The sequence below is a fragment of the Neovison vison genome, chromosome 12 (assembly GCF_020171115.1).
Source record: "Neovison vison isolate M4711 chromosome 12, ASM_NN_V1, whole genome shotgun sequence".
In the NCBI taxonomy this organism is placed as follows: Eukaryota; Metazoa; Chordata; class Mammalia; order Carnivora; family Mustelidae; genus Neogale; species Neogale vison.
This window is the reverse complement of record NC_058102.1, coordinates 107,067,946-107,089,299: the sequence shown is the minus strand read 5'-3', so window position 1 is coordinate 107,089,299 and position 21,354 is coordinate 107,067,946. Positions and strand designations below refer to the sequence as shown.

The following is a 21,354-nucleotide window of genomic DNA, read 5'->3' as shown; positions in this document are numbered from 1 at the left end:
AAGACTACCATTAAAAAATCCTATGCCAACAAATCAGACATACTAGTAGAAATGGATGAATTCTTAGAAAAACACAGCCTACCAAAACTGCATCACCAAGAAACAAAAAAATGTGAACCGACTCTTAGCAAGGGAACAGAATCATTAATCATTAGTCAAGCTTTCAAAAAACAAAAGTCCAAGACCAGATGACTTCTGTGGTGAATTCTACCAAATATTTAAAGAAGAATGAATACCAATCCTTCTCAAACTCTTCCAAAAAACAGAAGAGGAGGAATACTCCTGACTCATTTTATAAGACTGGCATTGCTTGCTCTGATACCAAAACTAGGAAAGGACACCACAAAGAAAGAAAATTGCAGGCCAATATCCCTGATAAACACAGATGCAAAGACCCTCAATGAAATATGAATAAGCTGAGTTTAATACTTCATTAAAAGGATCATACATCATGATCAAGCGGGATTTATTCCAAGGATGCAAGGATGCTTCAACATCTATAAATCAAAAATATGATACACCATAGTAACAAAATGAAGAATAAAAATTATATGATCACCTCAACAGACGTAGAAAAAGCATCTGACAAAATTCAACATCCATTTATGATAACAACCCTCAACCAAGAGGGTACAAAGTGAATATACCTCAACAATAAAGGGAGAAAAGACAAAAGAACAAGTATTGGTATCAATGTATAAAAAAAAAAAAAGTGGTACTACAGCCTAATAACAGAGAAATGGGCAGAGGAGCTGAACAAAAAACTCACTGAAGAAATGCAAATGGTGAATAAGCACATAAAAATGCTCTTCCATTTGTAATTAAAGAAATACAGATTAAATAAGGAAGGGTTTTGTTCCCTCATCACACTGGCAAAAGTTTCTGAAAGACTATTATCAGGGGAAGTGGGCAGTCTTACACTACTGTGGGAATATAGTGGGCTATCTGGACTCATCAATCAAATTTAAAAGCAAATATCCGTTGACCAAATACTTCTACTTTTAAGAGATCGGAATTATTAAAAGTGGAGTATTTTTATAAATATACCAGTAAGAAATTCAAGAATGTATACACAAGTTTGTTTGCCAAGACAATTTGCAAGAACAAAAATTTATTAACAGTCTTAGCAGCAAACAAGAGGTCAGAGAGATTGGTATGTCTGGAGATCAATCTGTTTATCTAAAGAGTATGTAAAGATACATCCAAAACTATTAAGAATAGGTAGTTTGAATGGATGGAAGGACTTCCAATCTTTACTACTTTTTTTTTTGTTTTTAAACTGAAATACAGCTGACACACATTAGAACATCAGTTGCAGGCGTACAATATGGTGATTTAACACACCTGTATGTTATACTAAGCTCACCAAACGTGTAGCTCCCGTCTGTCACCATACACCACTGTCACAAGACCACAGACTATATTCTCTTGTTGTACCTTTTATCCTCACGGCTTATTCATTCCATAATTGGATGCCTGTATTTCCTGCTTCCCTTCATCCATTTGCCTAGCTGCCTACCCTCCTCCTCTGGCAACCACCAGCTCATTGTCTGTGTTTATGGGTCTGTTTATGTTTTTTTATTTATTTTGTTGTTTAGATTCCACACGTAAGTGAAATCATTTATCTTTGTATTTCTCTTTCTCTGTCTGACTTACTTCACTTTGCATAATACCCTCTAGATCCTTCCATGTTGTTGCAAGTGGCAAGAGCTTGTTCCTTTTTCACAGCTGTGTACTATTCCATTGTAGATATGTATGTGTGTAGCTACATCTGTCTGTCTGTCTGTTTCTCTCACGTATCACATCTTTATCCATTCCTTTACTGAAAGTCACCTGGGTTGCTTCCATAATTTGGCTAGTGTGAAATAAACATAAGGGTACATATATCTTTTCTGATTAGTGTTTTTATTTTCTATGGGTAAAAAGGCCAGTAGTGGAATTACCGGATCATATGGTATTTCTACTTTTAATTTTTTGAGGAACTTCCAGTACTGTTTTACATTCCCACCAAGAATGCTCAAGGGTTTCCCTTTCCCCACATCCTCACCAACACTTGTTACTTTCTGTCAATTTTATTCTAGCCATTCTGACAGGTGTTGAGGTGATCTCATCATGTCATCATCATTTTGATTTGCATTTCGCTAATCATCAGTGATGCTGAGCGTCTTTTCATGTGTCTGTTGGCCATCTGTGTATTTTCTTTGGAAAAATATCTGCTCAAGTCTTATGCCCATTTTTTTTTTTTTTAAGATTTTATTTATTTATTTGACAGACAGAGATCACAGGGAGCAGAGAGACAGGCAGAGAGAGAGGAGGAAGCAGGCTCCCTGCTGAGCAGAGAGCCCGATGCGGGGCTCCATCCCAGGACTCTGGGATCATGACCTGAGCCGAAGGCAGAGGCTTTAACCCACTGAGCCACCCAGGCGCCCCCTATGCCCATTTTTAATTGGATTATTTGGAGGGTTTTTTGGTGTTGAGTGGTAGTAGTTCTTTATATATTTTGAATATTAACCTCTTACTGGATGTATGGGTTGCAAATATTTTCTCCCACTCTGTAGGTTACCTTTTTGTTTTATTGATGGTTTCCTTCACTGTGCAAAAGCTTTTTATTGTGGTATAATCCTGATAGTTTACTTTTGCTTTTGTTTCCCTTACCTAAGAAGACAAATCTAGAAAAATGTGGCCAAGGCAAATGGCAAAAATAAATTATTGCCTAGGTTTTCTCATGGGATTTTTCAGTTTCAGGTCTCATGTTCAGGTCTTTATTTTTAATTTTTTTTTTTAAGATTTATTTATTTGACAGAGAGAGAGAGATCACAAATAGGCAGAGCAGCAGGCAGCGAGGCAGGGGGAAGCAGGCTCCCCGCTGAGCAAAAAGCCTGATATAGGCCTCAATCCCAGCGCCCCGAGACCATGACCTGAGCTGAAGGCAGAGGCTTAACCCACTGAGCCATGCAGGTGCCCCTGTTTATTTATTTATTTTTTAAAGATTTTATTTATTTATTTGAGAGAGAGAGAGAGAGCGCATGAATTGGCAGTGGGGGGTGGGGTGGGCAGAGGGAGAAAGAGAAGCAGACTCCCCACCAAGCAGGAAGCCTGATGTGTGGCTTGATCTCAGGTAACGACTGAGCCACCCAGGTGCCCCTCTCACATTCAGGTCTTTAGTTCAGAGTCACAAAGTAGATTTTAGTGGCTGCCTAGGGCTGGGGTGGGATGGGGTAGATGGAAGTGGTGGCTAAGAAGCATGGATTTTTTTAGAAGATGAAAATGTTGAAAACTGGATGTGGTGATGGTGGTACAATTCTGAGAATGTACTAAACCTGTTAAATTGTGCACTTCAAACAGGTGAATTGTACAGTGTGTGAATTACAGCTCAATAACACTGTAAAAAAAATACCAGTTGAGTACTCTATTCAACGCACTATAAAGCAAATGCCCACAGACAGGTATAAAGTGCTGCTGCCTTCAGGTTGGACGGAACAAAGGAGAGAAGGAAGGGAAAACTTCTTGAGGAATATGACTGTTGATACGAGAGAACAGAACAGAGGATCGTTCTGAATGGAGAAATATGACTCCCAAGGCATGGATGTGCACTTGGCTCTTCATGGGAGGTCAGGAATACAGGAATTACTGGGTCTTGACAGAAGTAATACCAGTCTTTGAGGGTGACAAAAGGACCCTCGGGCTGGCTAGGCCTGGGTATTATCCCTCTGAGGGCCCTTGCTCTGTTCAGTGGTTCCGTGAAACCACACCTAGGGCACTGCGTTCCATTTCACACACCTCATTACCCGAAAAAATGGAGACAAACTGGACTAAGTTCAAAGGCAAATGGCAGGCATGACGAAGAAGCTGAAAGGATCATTTTAGGAGGCAGGATTAGAAGAACGAAGCAGTAGGCCTGAACTAACTGAACGCTAAGGGGAGGGAATGTGATTACGACCTACAAATGTCAGGAGGGTGTACACGAGAAGCAGAAGGACTGATTTAGCCCTGGAGGAGGAATTAGAACTAGAAGTGATAGAAAAAGATCAGGGGGAAAAACCAGAGGCAGACTATAAGACTATGCTTTTTCCAAAGGCTAATGAATGGTTTTCTGGGAAAAGGTGTTTAGAAAGAGAGGAGATCAGAAGAATCACAAAGTTTAGAGAAGGAAGTGTTCCTTCATTAGCTGAAGTTGCTTTCCATCTGGTGGGGCTTTCTCTGTTCTCCAGGGATTATGCATGGTTTGTGTTCTATCTGCAAGCAATATTAGAGGTGGGCACGGCTGAGCAGAGAGCTCACTGGCACTTGAGCCATTATATGCTAACATTTCCTGTCTTGAAAAAAAATCTCAAAGACCAACTTTTCTTACAAAACTAGAATTACATTAAAAATGAGGATTTTTATTTTGACTTCGAAAATGCAAAGCTTTAGTCATTCGGAAGTCAAAGGATTACAGGAATGTGTGAAAGAAAAAAAAAAAGAGCACTTAGTAAAGAAAGGCCATGTGAAGTTATCAAACTAAAAACGTAGACAGATGTGTTATACAGCACAGGTGTAAAAACAAATCTTGGAATGTATTTGTACCTTGTTATTTTAAAATATTTCTTTAGCATGTGCATCCCATGTTTAAAAAAAAGAATTTTTTGTACGGTTACCAGTATGCAGCGTGTCTTATGGTTAAATTGGGAAAAGTGTGTTCTAGCTTCTGAAGTGTCAGTTACCAGATTTCACCCAAGACATTCTTGTTCCCTCTATCCCTTGCCCACTGCCCATGCCCTGCCCCCATGCCTGCCTACTCAACTCTCACCTTCTCCCCAAAGAAAGGCCACTTTAGACTTAACATCAGAAAGGGATTTCCCCAGAAGTACAAACATGTAATATTTGGGATTCAATGAAAATGCTTATTATATCCTAGCTGCAATGAATTAAATCCTTTTCTCTCCCTCTTTCCCTTCCTTGTTAAAGCTACCTATCCAAACTTAGTGGATATAAGGCTGAGTAATCCAACAAGATCTTCCACTTCCTATTCTCTACTTTCTAATATTGGCAGGCTAATTCCACCATTGCAAGTACTACAGTGAAAACACTGTCTTCTCGGTTTACATTCTTAAAAACACTGTAATTATATGTAGCACGTAAGTTTACATAGTGCCCTCTCTAGATGGAAAGATAAAATTTTCTGTGTATGTATTGAAAGCTTTGCACCTAAAGCAAACAACAAACTTAAAAACTTACTTCTAAAGTAAAATAACTTCCACTAAACTACCAAACAGATTTGTTCCTGTGAATCTGGCAAGCTCTTTCTAGAACTTAAGTATTAAATCCCTTATCTCAGCACCATCGTTTCCTCCATATATAAAATCTCTACTACAAAATCTTCCTCAAGTCTCTCGGGCACCTCAAGATTTAGTGGAAAAACCCCTATCTACTAAGCCTTAATTTAGCTAAGATACTCTGGAGGAAGGGATTATTGGAATAATAAATGAATGGGTATGCACAGTGGAGAAAATACCAAGTAATATGCTTTGCTCAAAGAAATAGGTATTTGACTCTTTCCTTTCTCTCTCCCGGCCATCTTGGAGGCTGCTCTTGGTTGGGGACGTCCCGCACCTAAGATGGTGGCCGCAAAGAAGATGAAAAAGTCGCTGGAGTCCATCAACTCCAGACTCCAGCTCGTTATGAAAAGTGGAAAATACGTGCTGGGGTACAAGCAGACTTTGAAAATGATCAGACACGGCAAAGCGAAGCTGGTCATCCTCGCCAACAACTGCCCGGCCTTGAGGAAATCTGAAATAGAATACTATGCCATGTTGGCCAAAACTGGTGTCCATCACTACAGTGGCAATAATATTGAATTGGGCACAGCATGTGGGAAATACTACAGAGTATGCACGCTGGCTATCATTGATCCAGGTGATTCTGATATCATTAGAAGCATGCCAGAACAGACTGGTGAAAAGTAAATCACACGGAATTTTTCTTTAATAAAACTGGCCACAGCTTGTTTAAAAAAAAAAAAAAAAAGAAATAGGGATTTGAGCATGTGAATTATGCTCATCATGGGATGACTGGGAGGGCAGCAAGTCTTGCTGCTCCAAACACCCTGAATGTGAGTTCTGGTGCCATGAGTGACAGAGGGCACAGCACTCATGATGGCTCAGTACTATTCACTGTGTAAGCAACCAGTGAGTCTGAAGAAATTGTTACTAAGGTAATCCAGACATGAACACACTACCTCAAAATAACTTCACAACACTCCTTGCTCCTAATTTCTTCTCCAGGCTAACTTGAGCCACCCTTCCATGTCCCTGTCCCTTTAATTCATTCTGTGCCTCCAACCTCTCCTACCCCCGGGACTCTCTCCATCGTTTCTGAGGGCACTCTCTGCCGAAACAACCTTTCAAATCTGCTCCTCTCACAAGCTAGTACCAATTTTCCTCTTTCTTTCACTATCAAACATCTCAAAGGAACGGTTTACATTTGCTACCTGTTTCCCATTTTCCTCTTTAGCATCTGAGAATTTACATTTTGCTGTTCGCTGAAACTGCTCTCTCAAAAGGTTACTAAGCTAAGCCTGCTCCACTGAAAATTATAAAACATCATTTAGAGAAATAAAAGATATCTTAAATGGAGGAATACATGATGGCCATGGATCGTCAGACTCAGTAGCATAAAGTGTTCATTATGCCCAAACTAATCTATAGACTCAACACAGGCCCAGTAAGAACTTTGGCTGGTGGATGCACGCATGCGTGTAAAGTAACAGGAACAGCCAAAGCAAGCTCAAAGAACAAAGTTATAAGAACGTGAAGAACAATCATGAAGAAAAGTATTACTATGAAGCTAGAGTTATGAACACAGTTTACTACTGGCACAAGAACAGGCATACAGACCAATGGAAGAGAGAAGGGAATCCAGAAAAATAGCCCAAATAGCCGAAACGTCCATCAACTACTAGGTGATAAATTGTGGTATAGTCATTCATACAATGGAGTATCGTACAGCAATGAGAATGAATGAAATATACCTATGTATATCATAACAGACACATTTCATAAACATGATGTTGAATGAAAGAAGTAAGACGCAAAAGAGTTCACATTGTTTGATTCCAGGTAGAAACAGTTAAAAAAAACAGGCAAAACTTATCTCCAGTATTAGAAGTCAGGTCACCCATGGAGGGCAGAGTAGTGGCAAGACAAGAGGCTTCTGAGGTGCTGGGGAATTTTCTGCTTCCTGTTCCAAAGGCTCATTACGTGAGTGTGTAAAAATTTGTTGAGTTGCATTTTTTCATCAGTGTATTTTTTTTTGCATGCATGTTATAAAGAAACCCAAAACCCAAAACCGAACCTCAAGGATTCCTGAACAGCATAATCCAATGGCTTTAACTGTCTTCAACCTACTTGAACTCCTCTGGGCTATTTGCTCTGATAACATCTCCTTCTAAAATCTCTCTGCCTCTTGACTTTCTGGCTCTCTTCGGCCTGTCCTTGTCTTTCTTCTCTTTCCTACCCCTGTTCCTCTTCTGCTTCGTCCCACACATGCAGGGGCTTCCTGGGCTCCAGTCGGGGGGAGGCATTCCTCTGTTCTTCCTCTTTTGTCCTCTGCTGGGGTAACACCATCTATCTTTAGCTTTATAAAGCGGTAATAAAAACAGCAAGTAACTTAAGGGACATTTATTATAGTCCAGGTATTATTCTATATTATTATTATGCTTTAGTGCATTAACACTTTCTTTGCAAATCTACTTTCTTTGCAAATTTAATTATTTCTTTTGAGGTGGGTTTTTGTGGGGTTTGAACAACTTTTAGCATAGAAAGTTTCACACACATACAAAAGAAAATAGTAAAATAACCCATATGTGACCTAAACTTAAGGATTATCAAGGTATGTCAATATAATTCGAACTCCCTTCTCTTTACGGAGCTCGACCCACATTTTTCAAATGCTGAATAAACACTTTTTTGTGAATGTTCCACTTACACATCAACTCATACCATTCATACTGTTTAATAAATTGTTGTTTTCACTTAATTACTACTACAAATAGCTTTTCATGTGATTAAATATTCTTCTAAAACGTAATTTATAGATAGGTCACACTGTAATCCATTTTATGGACGTATCATAATTTAAATAATTCCATTACTAGAAATTTATTTTGTTTTCAATATTTCATTACTACAAATAGTAACATATTGTTTGCTAGTACATAAATCTTTGCATATTTATGATCAAAATTTCTCAAAATTTCTGGGTCAAAGTGTATATACCTCTTTAAGCTTCCAAACTATTCCTGAAGAGCTGCACTAATTTTCAGATTCTAGGCAATGAATAAGGGTGCTCATTATCCCACCTACCCAATATACTGGGGCCACACACACACACCCCAACCTTGCTGAAGTGATGCCAAAAATTGAGACCAAACATTTTTAAGTATATTTACTGGCCATTTCTTAATCTGGGAAATTCCTGTTAATGGCTTAATGGCCTTTCCAGGCTATGTTTCTTTCTTTCCTTTTTTTTTTTTTTAAAGATTTTATTTATTTATTTATTTATTTGATAGACAGAGATCACAAGTAGGCAGAGAGGCAGGCAGAGAGAGAGAAGGAAGCAGGCTCCCTGCTGAGCAGAGAGCCCAATGGGGGGCTCGATCCCAGGACCCTGAGACCATGACCCAAGCTGAAAGCAGAGGCTTAACCCACTGAGCCACCCAGGTGTCCCAGGCTATGTTTCTTTTGATTTAAGTTTCTTTGCTGATCTCCTGGTCACAGCCCTAATGTAAGTTCTCTCATTCTAGTATCTTTTGCTTATTGTAATATATTACACACACACACACACACAATATTTTTTTATATAGATTTTATTTGAGAGAGGGAGAGAGCACGAGGGGGGAAGACAGGGAGAAGCAGACTCCTCACTGAGCAAGGAGCCCAATGCAGTACTCATCCCATGACTCTGAGATCATGACCTAAGCCAAAGTCAGACTCTTAACCGACTGAGCCAACCCAGGCACCCCCTTGCTTACTGTAATAGCTCACAAGCAGGATTAGCTTTGGCTTGTGAGAACACTCTTTCTAAAAAGAGGCTGGATTAGATTCTCGCCTCCTCCTCCAATATCTTAAATGATTTCCTACTTACAAAACAGAGTCCAATCTGACCCTATCTTACCTCCCCAAATTCACCTCCTGGGATAGCCCCGCCATATACATACAGCCTCCTGGTACATGCCCTCGTCTTTGCTTTTATTTTGATGTGTTTCCCACATCCTAGAATGCAGACAACCTTCCCTCCTACATACCCCTCTTCCCTGCTATTCACCCTTCACAACTGAGCGCAAGGGGCTCTTCCCTCTGTGAAGCCTTCTCTGTTAAGAGGTAACTATTGCTGAAGTATTAATTTGGTTTCATGTTACAACAGTTGGCTATTTGTTTAATTCCCCAACTCTTCTTCAAATGCCTTGATAGGTTTTTACATACCAATGCTGCCTAGCAAAAATATCCTGCCCGAAGCTGGTGACTGAGGAAAAACATGGATAACTCTCCAAAGAGTTTTTTAAGATAAAATGTGAAGCATCTCAAAAACAAGACGGTGTGATGACGCAGACCTTACAGCGGGGCACGTAAACCGTATACGGTGGCATCTCACTTGGTTTAAAGTTCTCAGCAAATGGAATATAGGCCAAGTAAAGGAGACTAAGGTGGTCTCTGGCCAGAGTTTTCTGGCTTTGTCTGCTGAATGTTATTATAATGTATTCTGTTCTTAGTAGCTATTCCAGCCCTCCCTGAACTCAGAGTAGTAATATGATTTCTAGAGGGACTCGAGCCAAGAATCACAAATGCAAAAGTTACTCACTCTGAGTGCTCGAAGCAACACACACTGGAAGTGTGTGAACACAAGGGGAGGAGAGAATGCTTCAGCTGCCATCACTGCTCCGGGGACGAGCGGACAGGGGAGCTCAGAAAGAAACTGAGGTATTTCAGAGACGATGTTCTACAGCCTCACACCCATCCAAAAACATTGTTATAAAAGGCTGGCAGTAAGGGAAACAAACCAAGTTCCCTTCCTGCTTTCAATGCTAGGATGGTTGTCTGTCAGAGAATAGAGCTGAGGGTATGAAGAATAAGGAACGTAGCTGGGCTGGATGGACGACGAGAACTGCAGCTGAGGGATGGGCTGACTGGTTCAGGGAAATTGCCCCAGAACATTCACTGCCCAGCACAGGACATGATTTCAGAATAGCTACTATATGTCTCCATAGCCAAGTAAAGGCACAGGGAGAGCTAAGAGAAATTCACAAAATTAGGCAGTCTTAAAGGAGAGAAAATAGCTTTATTTCAAGGTAAAGAGCTCTATTCACAGTCACAGTTGGCGGGGGCGGGGGGGGGGATGAAAGAAGAGGGTGGATGGATGCCTATGAAGAAGGGATATGGTTACAAGAGATGTAACTGAATGAATTCAGTTGTGGTTGGCAGTGACTCAGATTAATTCCTTTCTGAGGATGGTTTTGCGGTGGGCAGGAAATTATACAGAGATGCTTAGTTTGGTTGAAGCAGACAAGAATCTGAACTTGAGGTTTTTAACAGCTAGGTCCCAGGATGCATAGGCCATGAGGTCTGAGGTGGTAACTGGCATGATAATTGGAGCCTTTTGGAGGTGACGGATGAGGCTGAAATGGTTTTCTACCCCAGCCAGACCCGGGCTAGAGCCCCCCAGCCCCAATCAGCAGGCTGTTCAACCACATCTGCTTAGGAGTTTAAAGACATGAAAGAACTTCTGAGTTTGGATTTTCGAAAAACTAGAATAAAATAAAATGCCTTTTGCCACAATACCTGTTAGTAAAACATGAAGTGCACGTGGTGGGTATTGCTTGTCTGGTCATTTACTTTTCGGCAGGCTTTTTCAGGCCACTGTTTCATTCTGTAGGGTTCCTCTAGCATTTAGTACCAGGGAGAATTAAAGTTACTTTTGAAGTATCTGTCCTATGATTATTTCCCACAGATTAAGACTAACCCCAAAATTCTTTCTTCCTTGATATTTTCAAGTCTGAGCTTGCAGGTTGTATCTCCTACAGTTTTTTTTCCTGAGGTCTCCATCTGCCTCAGTTGCTTGGCATGTGGAGCCTGGAGCAACAGCCACCATGGCTTTGGGCTCTGTGCAATGCTGAGTGGAAGTGGTCATGATCATGAGGTTGCTAAGGGGCCTTCTTCTCCCTAACTTGTAATGAGCTCCTTTGTCAGGCAATGTCTGATTTTGTTCTCATAAGAAAGGCAGGCCAGGGGCACCTGGGTGACTCAGTTGGATGGTGGCCGATTCTTGATTTTGGCAGGGGTCATGGTCTCGGGGTCTCAGAGTCATGGGACTGAGCCTGGCATCGGGCTCCATGCTCAGCACGAATCTGCTTGTCCTTTTCCCTCCCACTCTGTCCCCCACTACTGCCTTGCGCTCTCTCGCATTTTCTCAAACAAGTAAATAGATTAAAAAATAAAATCTTAAAAAAAAAAAAAGGAAGAAAAGGCTCTTTGTTGCCTTGGGCCAAAAGTAAGTAAGATGTTGCTGCTCCTCCATGATGAATCTTACACAAAATGGCGTAATAAAAACAAGAGTTTAGCTCCATTCTACTAAGGGGGCCTGTATATACATGATCCACACTCAAAATTCCACTGCTGAGCAGTACGACAGAGATCTCCCCAAGATTCACTTGGTTTTATATCACCAAAGGGACTTCCTCATTTTATTCCCCCATGACTAAAGCATCAGGGTAGGAGGGAACCCCGGGTACTTAAGCCTCTCAGAGCAAGAAAATCATAAATGACTTTCTAGAATTTTCTAGTCCTTTCTTTTCTTCTTAAGATTTTATTTATTTGACAGGGAGAGATCACAAGTAGGCAGAGAGAGAGAGAGAAATAGGTTCACTGCTGAGCAGAGAGCCCAATGTGAGGCTCGATCCCAGGACCCTGAGATCATGACCTGAGCTGAAGGCAGAGGCTTAACCCACTGAGCCACTCAGGCGCCCCTTTCTAGTACTTTCAAGAGCATGTTATGCCTGGCACATAGTAGGTGCTCCCCAAATATTTATTGAATGAATGTATGCCATATGCCTTGGGGTAGCTAGATTTCTCTACGTATTTTTACCTTTCCTTTTAAAAGGTTAAAAAGAAAATAATAACAAAAGCAACTCAGGAGCTGCTCTCTTTCTTAGCTGTGGCTCTGAAAATCCTTCAGTGCCAGAAGCTCCCTAGCTCTGATGGAAATAAGTAGTTAAGAATTTTAGTGAACCTGCATTAATATGAAGACTATAACTTAGTTTTCCACACTAATCCCCTCCCCAACAAAACATCAAACAGTAGAACTATTGATTCTGAACCTGAGAATCATAAGCCTGGAAGTGAGCTAAGAAGTACTAGTTCAATTCTCTAGCCCTGCAAGCAAGTCAGACAATGAAGGCCTAAGAAGGTACAGCGGCCAGCAGAGTTTCGACCAACAGAAGTGTTTGCCTCATGACCAGTCGTGTGTTAGCCTTTAAGCCCAACGAGCCAATTACCCATCTGGGTGGGGTGCTCACATGAAGCAGACACCTGAGGCACAGAGATGGATGGGATGGTCTGCACAAGGCTTTACCAGTCCAAAGACTGATGGAGGTAATTACTTGAGGCTGGAGAAAAGTGTAGAGTGTTACAAACAAAGAACTGTATTTTCCAGCTAGAATTTTCATATGGTTGCCTTAGCTGATTGGTAGTATCTCACATTATCTCTTAGAATCTGTTAACTGACATAAATAGACGTTAAAACTAAGGGCCTGTCATTATCAAAATGAAGAAATATTTCCCTCCTTGCCAAAGGGATCCATCAGAATAGCAGCGGAGTTCTGGGAATCGCAGACACATACAGGCTAGCTAGCCAGCCCAGCGTATTTGGTTTGGCTCTCAGAAAAGAAAAGTGTCAAAAGGGAGAGGGTGGAAAAAAAAAACCCAAACAACTAATAAGAAATCTAATGCTGAAAACTGTCAGGGCGGTGAGAACAAGGCTTTGTTGCAGCTGAGATTTTAATGCTAAACCAGCTTAAAGCCTGAGCCAGTTCCAGCTCATCGCTCTGGCAGAGCAGGAAGAGAGAAGGAAATTTCCTTCACCACAGTGGCATGTGTTCAATGCACACTCTATGTCCGGGACTGCTGTCTGCTGTTTCTAGCACCTGGATCTGATTCTGGGATGAGTGTGGCAGGGAGAGACTAGAAAGCCTCCCACAGGAAACTATGGATCTTGCTTGAGTATTTTTTTTTTTTTTTTAAATTGCCAACCTGAATCATTGCCTGGGTGGTGTCTCCTGACTCCTCAGTGAAATGACAAAATGACCCTGAGTATGGTACAAGTTGCTGGTCCAGTAATTCAGAAGGGCCTTGGAAAGGGTGTCATTACTGAGCAAGGCTCTGGAGTCATGTGGGCGGTTCTGAGTGTTTTCCCTGGGTATGCATGGCCATTTTACGGAGGACCATGAGTAGCTGTGAGGGGCAAGCATAATACAGGGATAAGGTAAATCGGGTCTCGTGACGTGGAGAAGGATGGGGATGAGGTATGGGTCTGGAGTTGTATGTAACTAATTTTGGATTGCTAAAGGGAAGAAAACATGTGATTTGATTCGAAAGTTCTTGGGGATGGTTGGGGTTGAAAGAAAAATATTCCCATAGACTCCTAATGCTCAAAAAATTTTGCAGTCAGTGTTTACTTAGGTGAAGAAGGGTGAGAATGAGAGACTCCAGGGACATTTCCAGCCCTACCTGGCTCAGCAAATGCTAAGGCTCACCACACTCATGAGCACGGCTCCCCAGAAAGTGCAGGCGAAGCCGCAGCAGTGCAGAGCTCCAGGGGCCTCACCCAGCTGCATTTCCGCATGGAAGGAATGACCAAGCCTGAGAGGGAAAGTCCACACCAAAGCAAGTACTTCTGGGAAGTTTCACCCAGCTTACTGAAGGGGAGAAGGCTCACCAGATCTTTCTGCTCTACGTCTCCTCCTGAGGAGGCAGATGGAGAGGGAGGGGAGCTTAACCTTCAGAAATAGCCAAGTGAGAAAGCCAGTTCTTCAAGAGAAGATGGAGAAGTCATGGGATTATCTCACCACACAGGACCCAGCAAGACCCGCATGGGGCTCTTTCCAAGTATCCCCAGTGCCTACAGGACTGCTGCCTGCGGGCTGTACTACCCTAGATGGTACGTAAGAGCCGAATGCTAAGGGTTCAGCAGTGTGTGCAGGGAGCAAGAGGGATGCTGGCAAAGCTGCAGCCCTGAAGAGACGTTACAGAAACTTCTTAGCAGATATATTAAGTGGTCTACCACTTTTCTCCCTCAAAAAAAGTCACATTGCTGTGGAAGAATACTGTTATTAGCAGGGCCTCCTCTTACCGGCTGAGAGGGTTTTCTTCCAAAGGGTGCAATAGTGGAAAAAAAGTCTGAAATGTCCAGTCCCTACGGTGCCACTTAGCTTTAGCATCTTGGGCAAGTCATTTCACCTCTCTGGCCTCAGCCTTCTTGTGTGCAAAAGAAAAAAGAAGGGCGGGGGGAGATTCATAGATCTCTAAATTCTCTCCAACTTTATCTATGAATAAATATAGCTCACTCCTGACAAAACACCATTAGAACAGTGATCCCCAACTGGAAGTCTGCAGGCTATTTCTAGTTAGAGGACTTTTTCAGATCTCATGAAGACTTTACATTGTCTTCTCTGTGTCTCATCACATAGGATGCTAGAAAAAAAACCCAGTACCTTATCTTTTCGATGATTCCCTACCTTTTTGCTAGATGCTTCCTAATATCCATCTGTGGTAAATGTACTTTTAGGAATAATATCTAACGGTTCGAATTTAGGTTAAATACGTGTAAAAGGTTGGTGTGATTTCCCATATACTCTAGATATATCAAATAGCCTAAAATAAGAGAATCTGAAGTATAGTGATGTTTTATCACCAGGCCTGGGTTACACTAAGAAGGAGATTAATCTAGTTTTTAATCTGGCAACTTGGTCCTTTCTTGAACTTTCCCCAGTTACTCACTGTTCTTATTCTGTTGTTCGGGTACCCAGGCAGGCAAAGGTGATGATTTTAACATGCTATCCTTCCTAGAAACATCTGCATTTAAAAAAGCAATACTTTGGAGGGTAACTGGTTCAAAGGAATAAACTGAACAGTGAAATTTCAGGCACATAGGCAGGAGCTTTACCAAACATTCCACCCTACTACTTCTAAGCCACTATCATATCCTTCTTTCCTGTTAAGTTAACAAAAGGATATTAGCACCTGGCCTTTGGCTTAGGGATTACATCAAATGCGGAGAAAGGGGAACCCTCCTACACTGTTGCTGGACATGCAAGCTGGTGCAGCCACTCTGGAAAACAGCACGGAAGCTCCTCAAAGAGTTGAAAATAGAGCTACCCTACGACCCAGCAATCACACTACTGGGTATTTACCCTAAAGATACAAATGTAGTGACTGAAGTAGTGACATGCACCGAAATGTTTATGGCAGCAATGTCCACAACAGCCAAACTATGGAAAGAACCTAGATGTCCAACAACAAATGAAAGGATAAAGACGATTTTGTATATCTATCTATCTATCTATCTATATACACACACACAGTGGAATAACTATGCAGCCATCAAAAGAAATGAAATCTTGCCATTTGTGACAACGTGGATGGAACTAGAGGGTATTACGCTTAGCGAATTAAGTCAATCAGAGACAGACAATGATCATATGATCTCCCTGATATGAGGAATTTGAGAGGCAGAGTGGGGGGTTTGGGGGTAGGGAAGGAAAAAAGAGGGAGACAAACCGTAAGAGACTCTTAATCCTCACAAAACAAACTGAGGGTTGCTGGGGGGTTATGGAGAGGGTGGATGGGTTATGGACATTGGGGAGGGTATGTGTTATGGTGAGTGCTGTGAACTGTGTAAGCCTGATGATTCACAGACCTGTACCCCTGGGGCAAATAATATATGTTAATAAAAATAATTAAAAGAAAAGGGTAGGATTAGGGGCGCCTGAGTGGTTCAGTCAGTTAAGTGTCTGCCTTCAGCTCAGGTCATGATCCCAAAGTCCTGGGATTGAGCCCTGCATTGGACTCCTTGCTCAGTGAAGATTCTGCTTCTCCCTCTCCCTTTGCCCTCCCCTACTCCCTCATGCTCTTTCTAATAAATAAATAAAATATTTAAAAAAAGAAAAGAGTAAGAGTAGGGGTGCCTGGCTGGCTCAGTCATTGGAGCATGTGATTCTTGATCTTGGGGTTGTATAGAGATTACCTAAAAATAAATTTTCAACGAAAAAGTAAGGTTTTTCTTTAGTCTGATAACGTTAAAACCTAATTCATCAATCAAAACCTAATCTTTTTTTTTTTTTAAAGATTTATTTATTTATTTGACAGAGAGAGAGAGAGAGACAGAGAGAGCGCACACAAGCAGGGGGAGCGGCAGGCAGAGGGAGAGGGTGAAGCGAGTTCCCGCAGAGCCAGCAGCCCCATGTGGGACTCCATCCCAGGACCCCGGGATCATGACCTGAGCCGAAGGCAGATGCTTAACTGACTTGAGCCACCCAGGCGTCCCTCAAAACCTAATCTTTAGGGCTCCTGATCATCACTAAAATTACAGCGAGATCTATTAAGTGCTGAAATTAAAGGCTCCGCTTTCTCCAGAAGGGCGTATCCCAGCTAGGGAGATTTGCTTTTGTGTCTAGGTGGTCTCTCATATAAAAATAAGTATACAAAGCAGTAAGATAGCATGTACACCATGTAGAAGAATACCTCCAGAAAGTTCCTGATCTCACTCATTCACAAACAAGTATCTGCTTCATGTTTTATGTGCCTTTATGTAGATTACACAGGTTTTTAAGAACAGTCCAGTTACTAAGTTCTTTTCATACAGTATTCTGGACTGAAATCACCAGCATGCTCTGCAACCCCCCTGAGGGAGTACTCTGTAATTAGTGGATGTGAGTAACCAACTGCGCAGTACCCCCCTACCTTTTAATAGGCAGGGCCCCATGATTTATTTGGAATGCCGTTTCCAGAGTCCGTTTGAAAGTCGGTTGTCTGAAAGCCAGAAACAATTACCTAAGTGGTAGTTAGGTTCCCAAGTAGTCCCCACAAGACTACTGACCATAATGCTTGTTATGGGCCAAATCATGCTCCCTCCCCCAACTCACATGTTGAAGCTCTAATCCCATAGCCTCAGAAAGTGCCTGTAGGCAGAGACTTAAAGAGGTGTATTTAAAGAGGTAACAGTTCAGTACAAGTTCTAGCAGTTTTGGAGTGGAGTCTTTTGGGTTTTCCACATCGAGTATCATATCATCTGCGAAGAATTCAGTAAAGTGTCAGGATATAAGATCAATGCACAGAAATCAGTTGCATTTCTCTACACCAACAACAAGACAGAAGAAAGAGAAATTAAGGAGTCAATCCCATTTACAATTGCACCCCAAACCATAAGATACCTAGGAATAAACCTAACCAAAGAGGCTAAGAATCTATACTCAGAAAACTATAAAGTACTCATGAAAGAAATTGAGGAAGACACAAAGAAATGGAAAAATGTTCCATGCTCCTGGATTGGAAGAATAAATATTGTGAAAATGTCTATGCTACCTAAAGCAATCTACACTTTTAATGCAATTCTTAACAAAGTACCATCCATCTTTTTCAAAGAAATGGAACAAATAATTTTAAAATTTATATGGAACCAGAAAAGACCTCGAATAGCCAAAGGGATATTGAAAAAGAAAGCCAAAGTTGGTGGCATCACAATTCCGGACTTCAAGCTCTACTACAAAGCTGTCATCATCAAGACAGCATGGTACTGGCACAAAAACAGACACATAGATCAATGGAACAGAATAGAGAGCCCAGAAATAGACCCTCAACTCTATGGTCAACTAATCTTCGACAAAGCAGGAAAGATGTCCAATGGAAAAAAGACAGCCTCTTTAATAAATGGTGTTGGGAAAATTGGACAGCCACGTGCAGAAAAATGAAATTGGACCATTTCCTTACACCACACACAAAAATAGACTCAAAATGGATTAAGGACCTCTATGTGAGAAAGGAATCCATCAAAATCCTTGAGGAGAACACAGGCAGCAACCTCTTTGACCTCAGCCGCAGCAACATCTTCCTAGGAACATTGCCAAAGGCAAGGGAAGCAAAGGCAAAAATGAACTATTGGGATTTCATCAAGATCAAAAGCTTTTGCACAGCAAAGGAAACAGTTAACAAAATCAAAAGACAACTGACAGAATGGGAGAAGATATTTGCAAATGACATATCAGATAAAGGACTAGTGTCCAAAATCTATAAAGAACTTAACAAACTCAACACCCAAAGAACAAATAATCCAATCAAGAAATGGGCAGAGGACATGAACAGACGTTTCTGCAAAGAAGACATCCAGATGGCCAACAGACACATGAAAAAGTGCTCCATATCACTCGGCATCAGGGAAATACAAATCAAAACCACAATGAGATATCACCTCACACCAGTCAGAATGGCTAAAATTAACAAGTCAGGAAATGACAGATGCTGGCGAGGATGCGGAGAAAGGGGAATCCTCCTACACTGTTGGTGGGAATGCAAGCTGGTGCAACCACTCTGGAAAACAGCATGGAGGTTCCTCAAAGTGTTGAAAATAGAACTGCCCTATGACCCAGAAATTGCACTACTGGGTATTTACCCTAAAGATATAAACGTAGTGATCCAAAGGGGCACGTGCACCCGAATGTTTATAACAGCAATGTCCACAATAGCCAAACTATGGAAAGAACCTAGATGTCCATCAACAGATGAATGGATAAAGAAGATGTGGTATATATACACAATGGAATACTATGCAGCCATCAAAAGAAACGAAATCTTGCCATTTGCGACAACATGGATGGAACCAGAGCGTATCATGCTTAGCGAAATAAGTCAAGCGGAGAAAGACAACTATCATATGATCTCCCTGATATGAGGAAGTGGTGATGCAACATGGGGGCTTAAGTGGGTAGGAGAAGAATCCATGAAACAAGATGGGATAGGGAGGGAGACAAACCATAAGTGACTCTTAATCTCACGAAACAAACTGTGGGCTGCTGGGGGGAGGGGGGTTGGGAGAAGGGGGGTAGGGTTATGGACATTGGGGAGGGTATGTGCTTTTGGGTAAATTGGAAGGGGAGGTGAACCATGAGAGACTATGGACTCTGAAAAACAATCTGAGGGGTTTGAAGTGGCGGGGGTGTGGGAGGTTGGGGTACCAGGTGGTGGGTATTATAGAGGGCACGACTTGCATGGAGCACTGGGTGTGGTGAAAAAATAATGAATACTGTTTTTCTGAAAATAAATAAGTTGGAAAAAAAAATAAATCAATTTAAAGTAAAAAAAAAAAAAACCCAAAATAAAGAGGTAACAGTTCAGATGAGTTTGGTAGGGGGTGTCTGGTTCCAATGACTGGTGTCCTTGTGAAGAAGGGGAGGAAATCTGGACCCAGAGACACCAGGGATGCGTGCACATGAAGGATGGCTGTGTCAGGGTACAGCGAGGAGGCGGCCGTCTGCAAGCCAAGGACAGAGGCCTCAGGAGGAACCAACCCTGCCCACACCTTGATCTTGGACTGCTAGCTTCCAAAATTGTAAGAAATTAATTACTGTTGTTCAAGCAACCCTGTCTGTGGTATTTCGTTATGGCAGCCCTGCAAACGAATTCAGTATTGTTGGTGTATGGGGTCATGGAACTTAACCACCATTCATAACATTTTACATGTTGGAAGATCCCTTAAGGGTTCTAACTCCAGACATTAGAAATACGTCTTTGCTTGCCGCAGTGGCAAGTGAGGGTGGCCCAGTCCCATCCCTGCTTGGCAGAAAACCTCATTCTATGGTGGCGGCTCCAGCAGCAGGATGTTCTATAAGGGGTGCAGGAGGTTCTCTTAGAGGCTCAGGGAGTAACAGCAATAGCTAGAACGGCAGCCAGTGGCTGCTGAGGAGGGCTGGCTCATTCACGTAGCAGGGACTCCTCAGACGAGTGACTAATACAGGAAGGGAGGTTGTGGCAGCATTTCCCCCTACTCTCTGGAAGTGGGGCATTTTAAGTTATGGGGCACAGGAAACCAAGTCAGGAATGACAGTACTGCCTGTATGGAGACTGAAGACTGCTTATATTTCAGGGTACCCTTTTGATTTTACACCTAAGAGATCATGCCCCACTTGAGAGGGGTGCAGTCCTACACCTTTGTTTTTTCCTAAGTTTAAACAGGTTTCCCTGAGAGAATTATTGTTGCATCTAGCCCTGTTACCATAGGAGCCTTGTATCCTTTTGGGGTGTTGGGGCACAAACATGGCTGAGAGCCCCTGGCATACACCACAGGAGATACTACCCATAAAAAATTTAAGTTACTTCTATTTCTGGACTGTCCCACCAAACCACTGGTAAAGAATTAAATAGTTTGGAAGAAAGCTAAGGGCCATTTATTTCAAATGCTCTGACAAGACCAAAAAACTGTCATTTCCAAAGTTTCTAAGTTCCACTGGCTTTAAAGTTTGCACTGTCTATGCTGGTCATGGGTTTTTTTGTTTTATTTTATTTTGTTTTGTATCCATAGGATTAATTTTCTCCTTGCTTAGTTGGGAGAGCATTACCTCTATAAGATGACATTGGAGACAACAGACCTGTGTTTAATATACTGGACCGTAGTAATTGTCAAGACTCATTAAAATTCCAAGATGGTAAATAATTGCTTCTACAGGAGCTCTAGGATATTAGGAGTATTAACCTCTTCTCCCATGGGAATACTTTAAACACAAAGGGAAAAATGCAATTAGGGCAGCTAGAAAACATTAGGATCTCTATAAATACAGAGCTTTGTAATTAACAAAATATTCCATTTTCATATTTTAGAACTTTGAAGAGTCCAGTGCAAGACCAAGCTAATAAAAACGGGACTAAAAAAACGCTCTGGCCTTCTTCGCTGCAAAGCCAAGTACACATGAGGTGAACTCAGAGTAGGTGTTTTATGCTCACTTTTATTTAGTCCAGGCTTGTTGGGGTTAGGCCCCAGTAATGAGGACCAAGAGCTATCCTAGTCAAGAAGCAGAGGGAAAGACCTGCAACAAAACAGAAACAGGAGAAGTCCCCTTCTCTGAGACAAGTTAAGAAAGGAAAGGGTTGGAGGGATTTTTTCTATCAAAAAAAGTTTTGGTCTAGCTGGGTCTCTTAGTATTCTCTCTCTCTCCACAAGCAAGATTATTCTACATTCTGCACAGAGTTTGTAGTTTTGGGAGTTTGGGGAGCTGCAAATAAAACTTAGTAACTGTGTCCTTTCAGCTACGTAAGAGGTCCTTACCGCCTCTGTATTCAA

General features: G+C 41.7%; 2 protein-coding genes across 7 annotated transcripts in view; one reads left to right on the top strand and one right to left on the bottom strand.

The window, feature by feature from the left end:
- Positions 1–21,354, bottom strand: part of ERC1 (ELKS/RAB6-interacting/CAST family member 1) — a 561,256-nt gene that overhangs the window by 9,117 nt on the left and 530,785 nt on the right. The gene's annotated exons all lie outside the window — the stretch shown is intronic.
- Positions 5,598–5,989, top strand: LOC122892443 (60S ribosomal protein L30-like). Its single transcript, XM_044228956.1, has one exon. The coding sequence runs from the start codon at positions 5,598–5,600 to the stop codon at positions 5,943–5,945; it is 348 nt and encodes a 115-aa protein (XP_044084891.1). The 3' UTR covers positions 5,946–5,989.

Excerpts from the sequence above, each read along its gene's own strand:
- LOC122892443 (XM_044228956.1), top strand. The coding sequence starts at position 5,598 with ATGGTGGCCGCAAAGAAGATGAAAAAGTCGCTGGAGTCCATCAACTCC.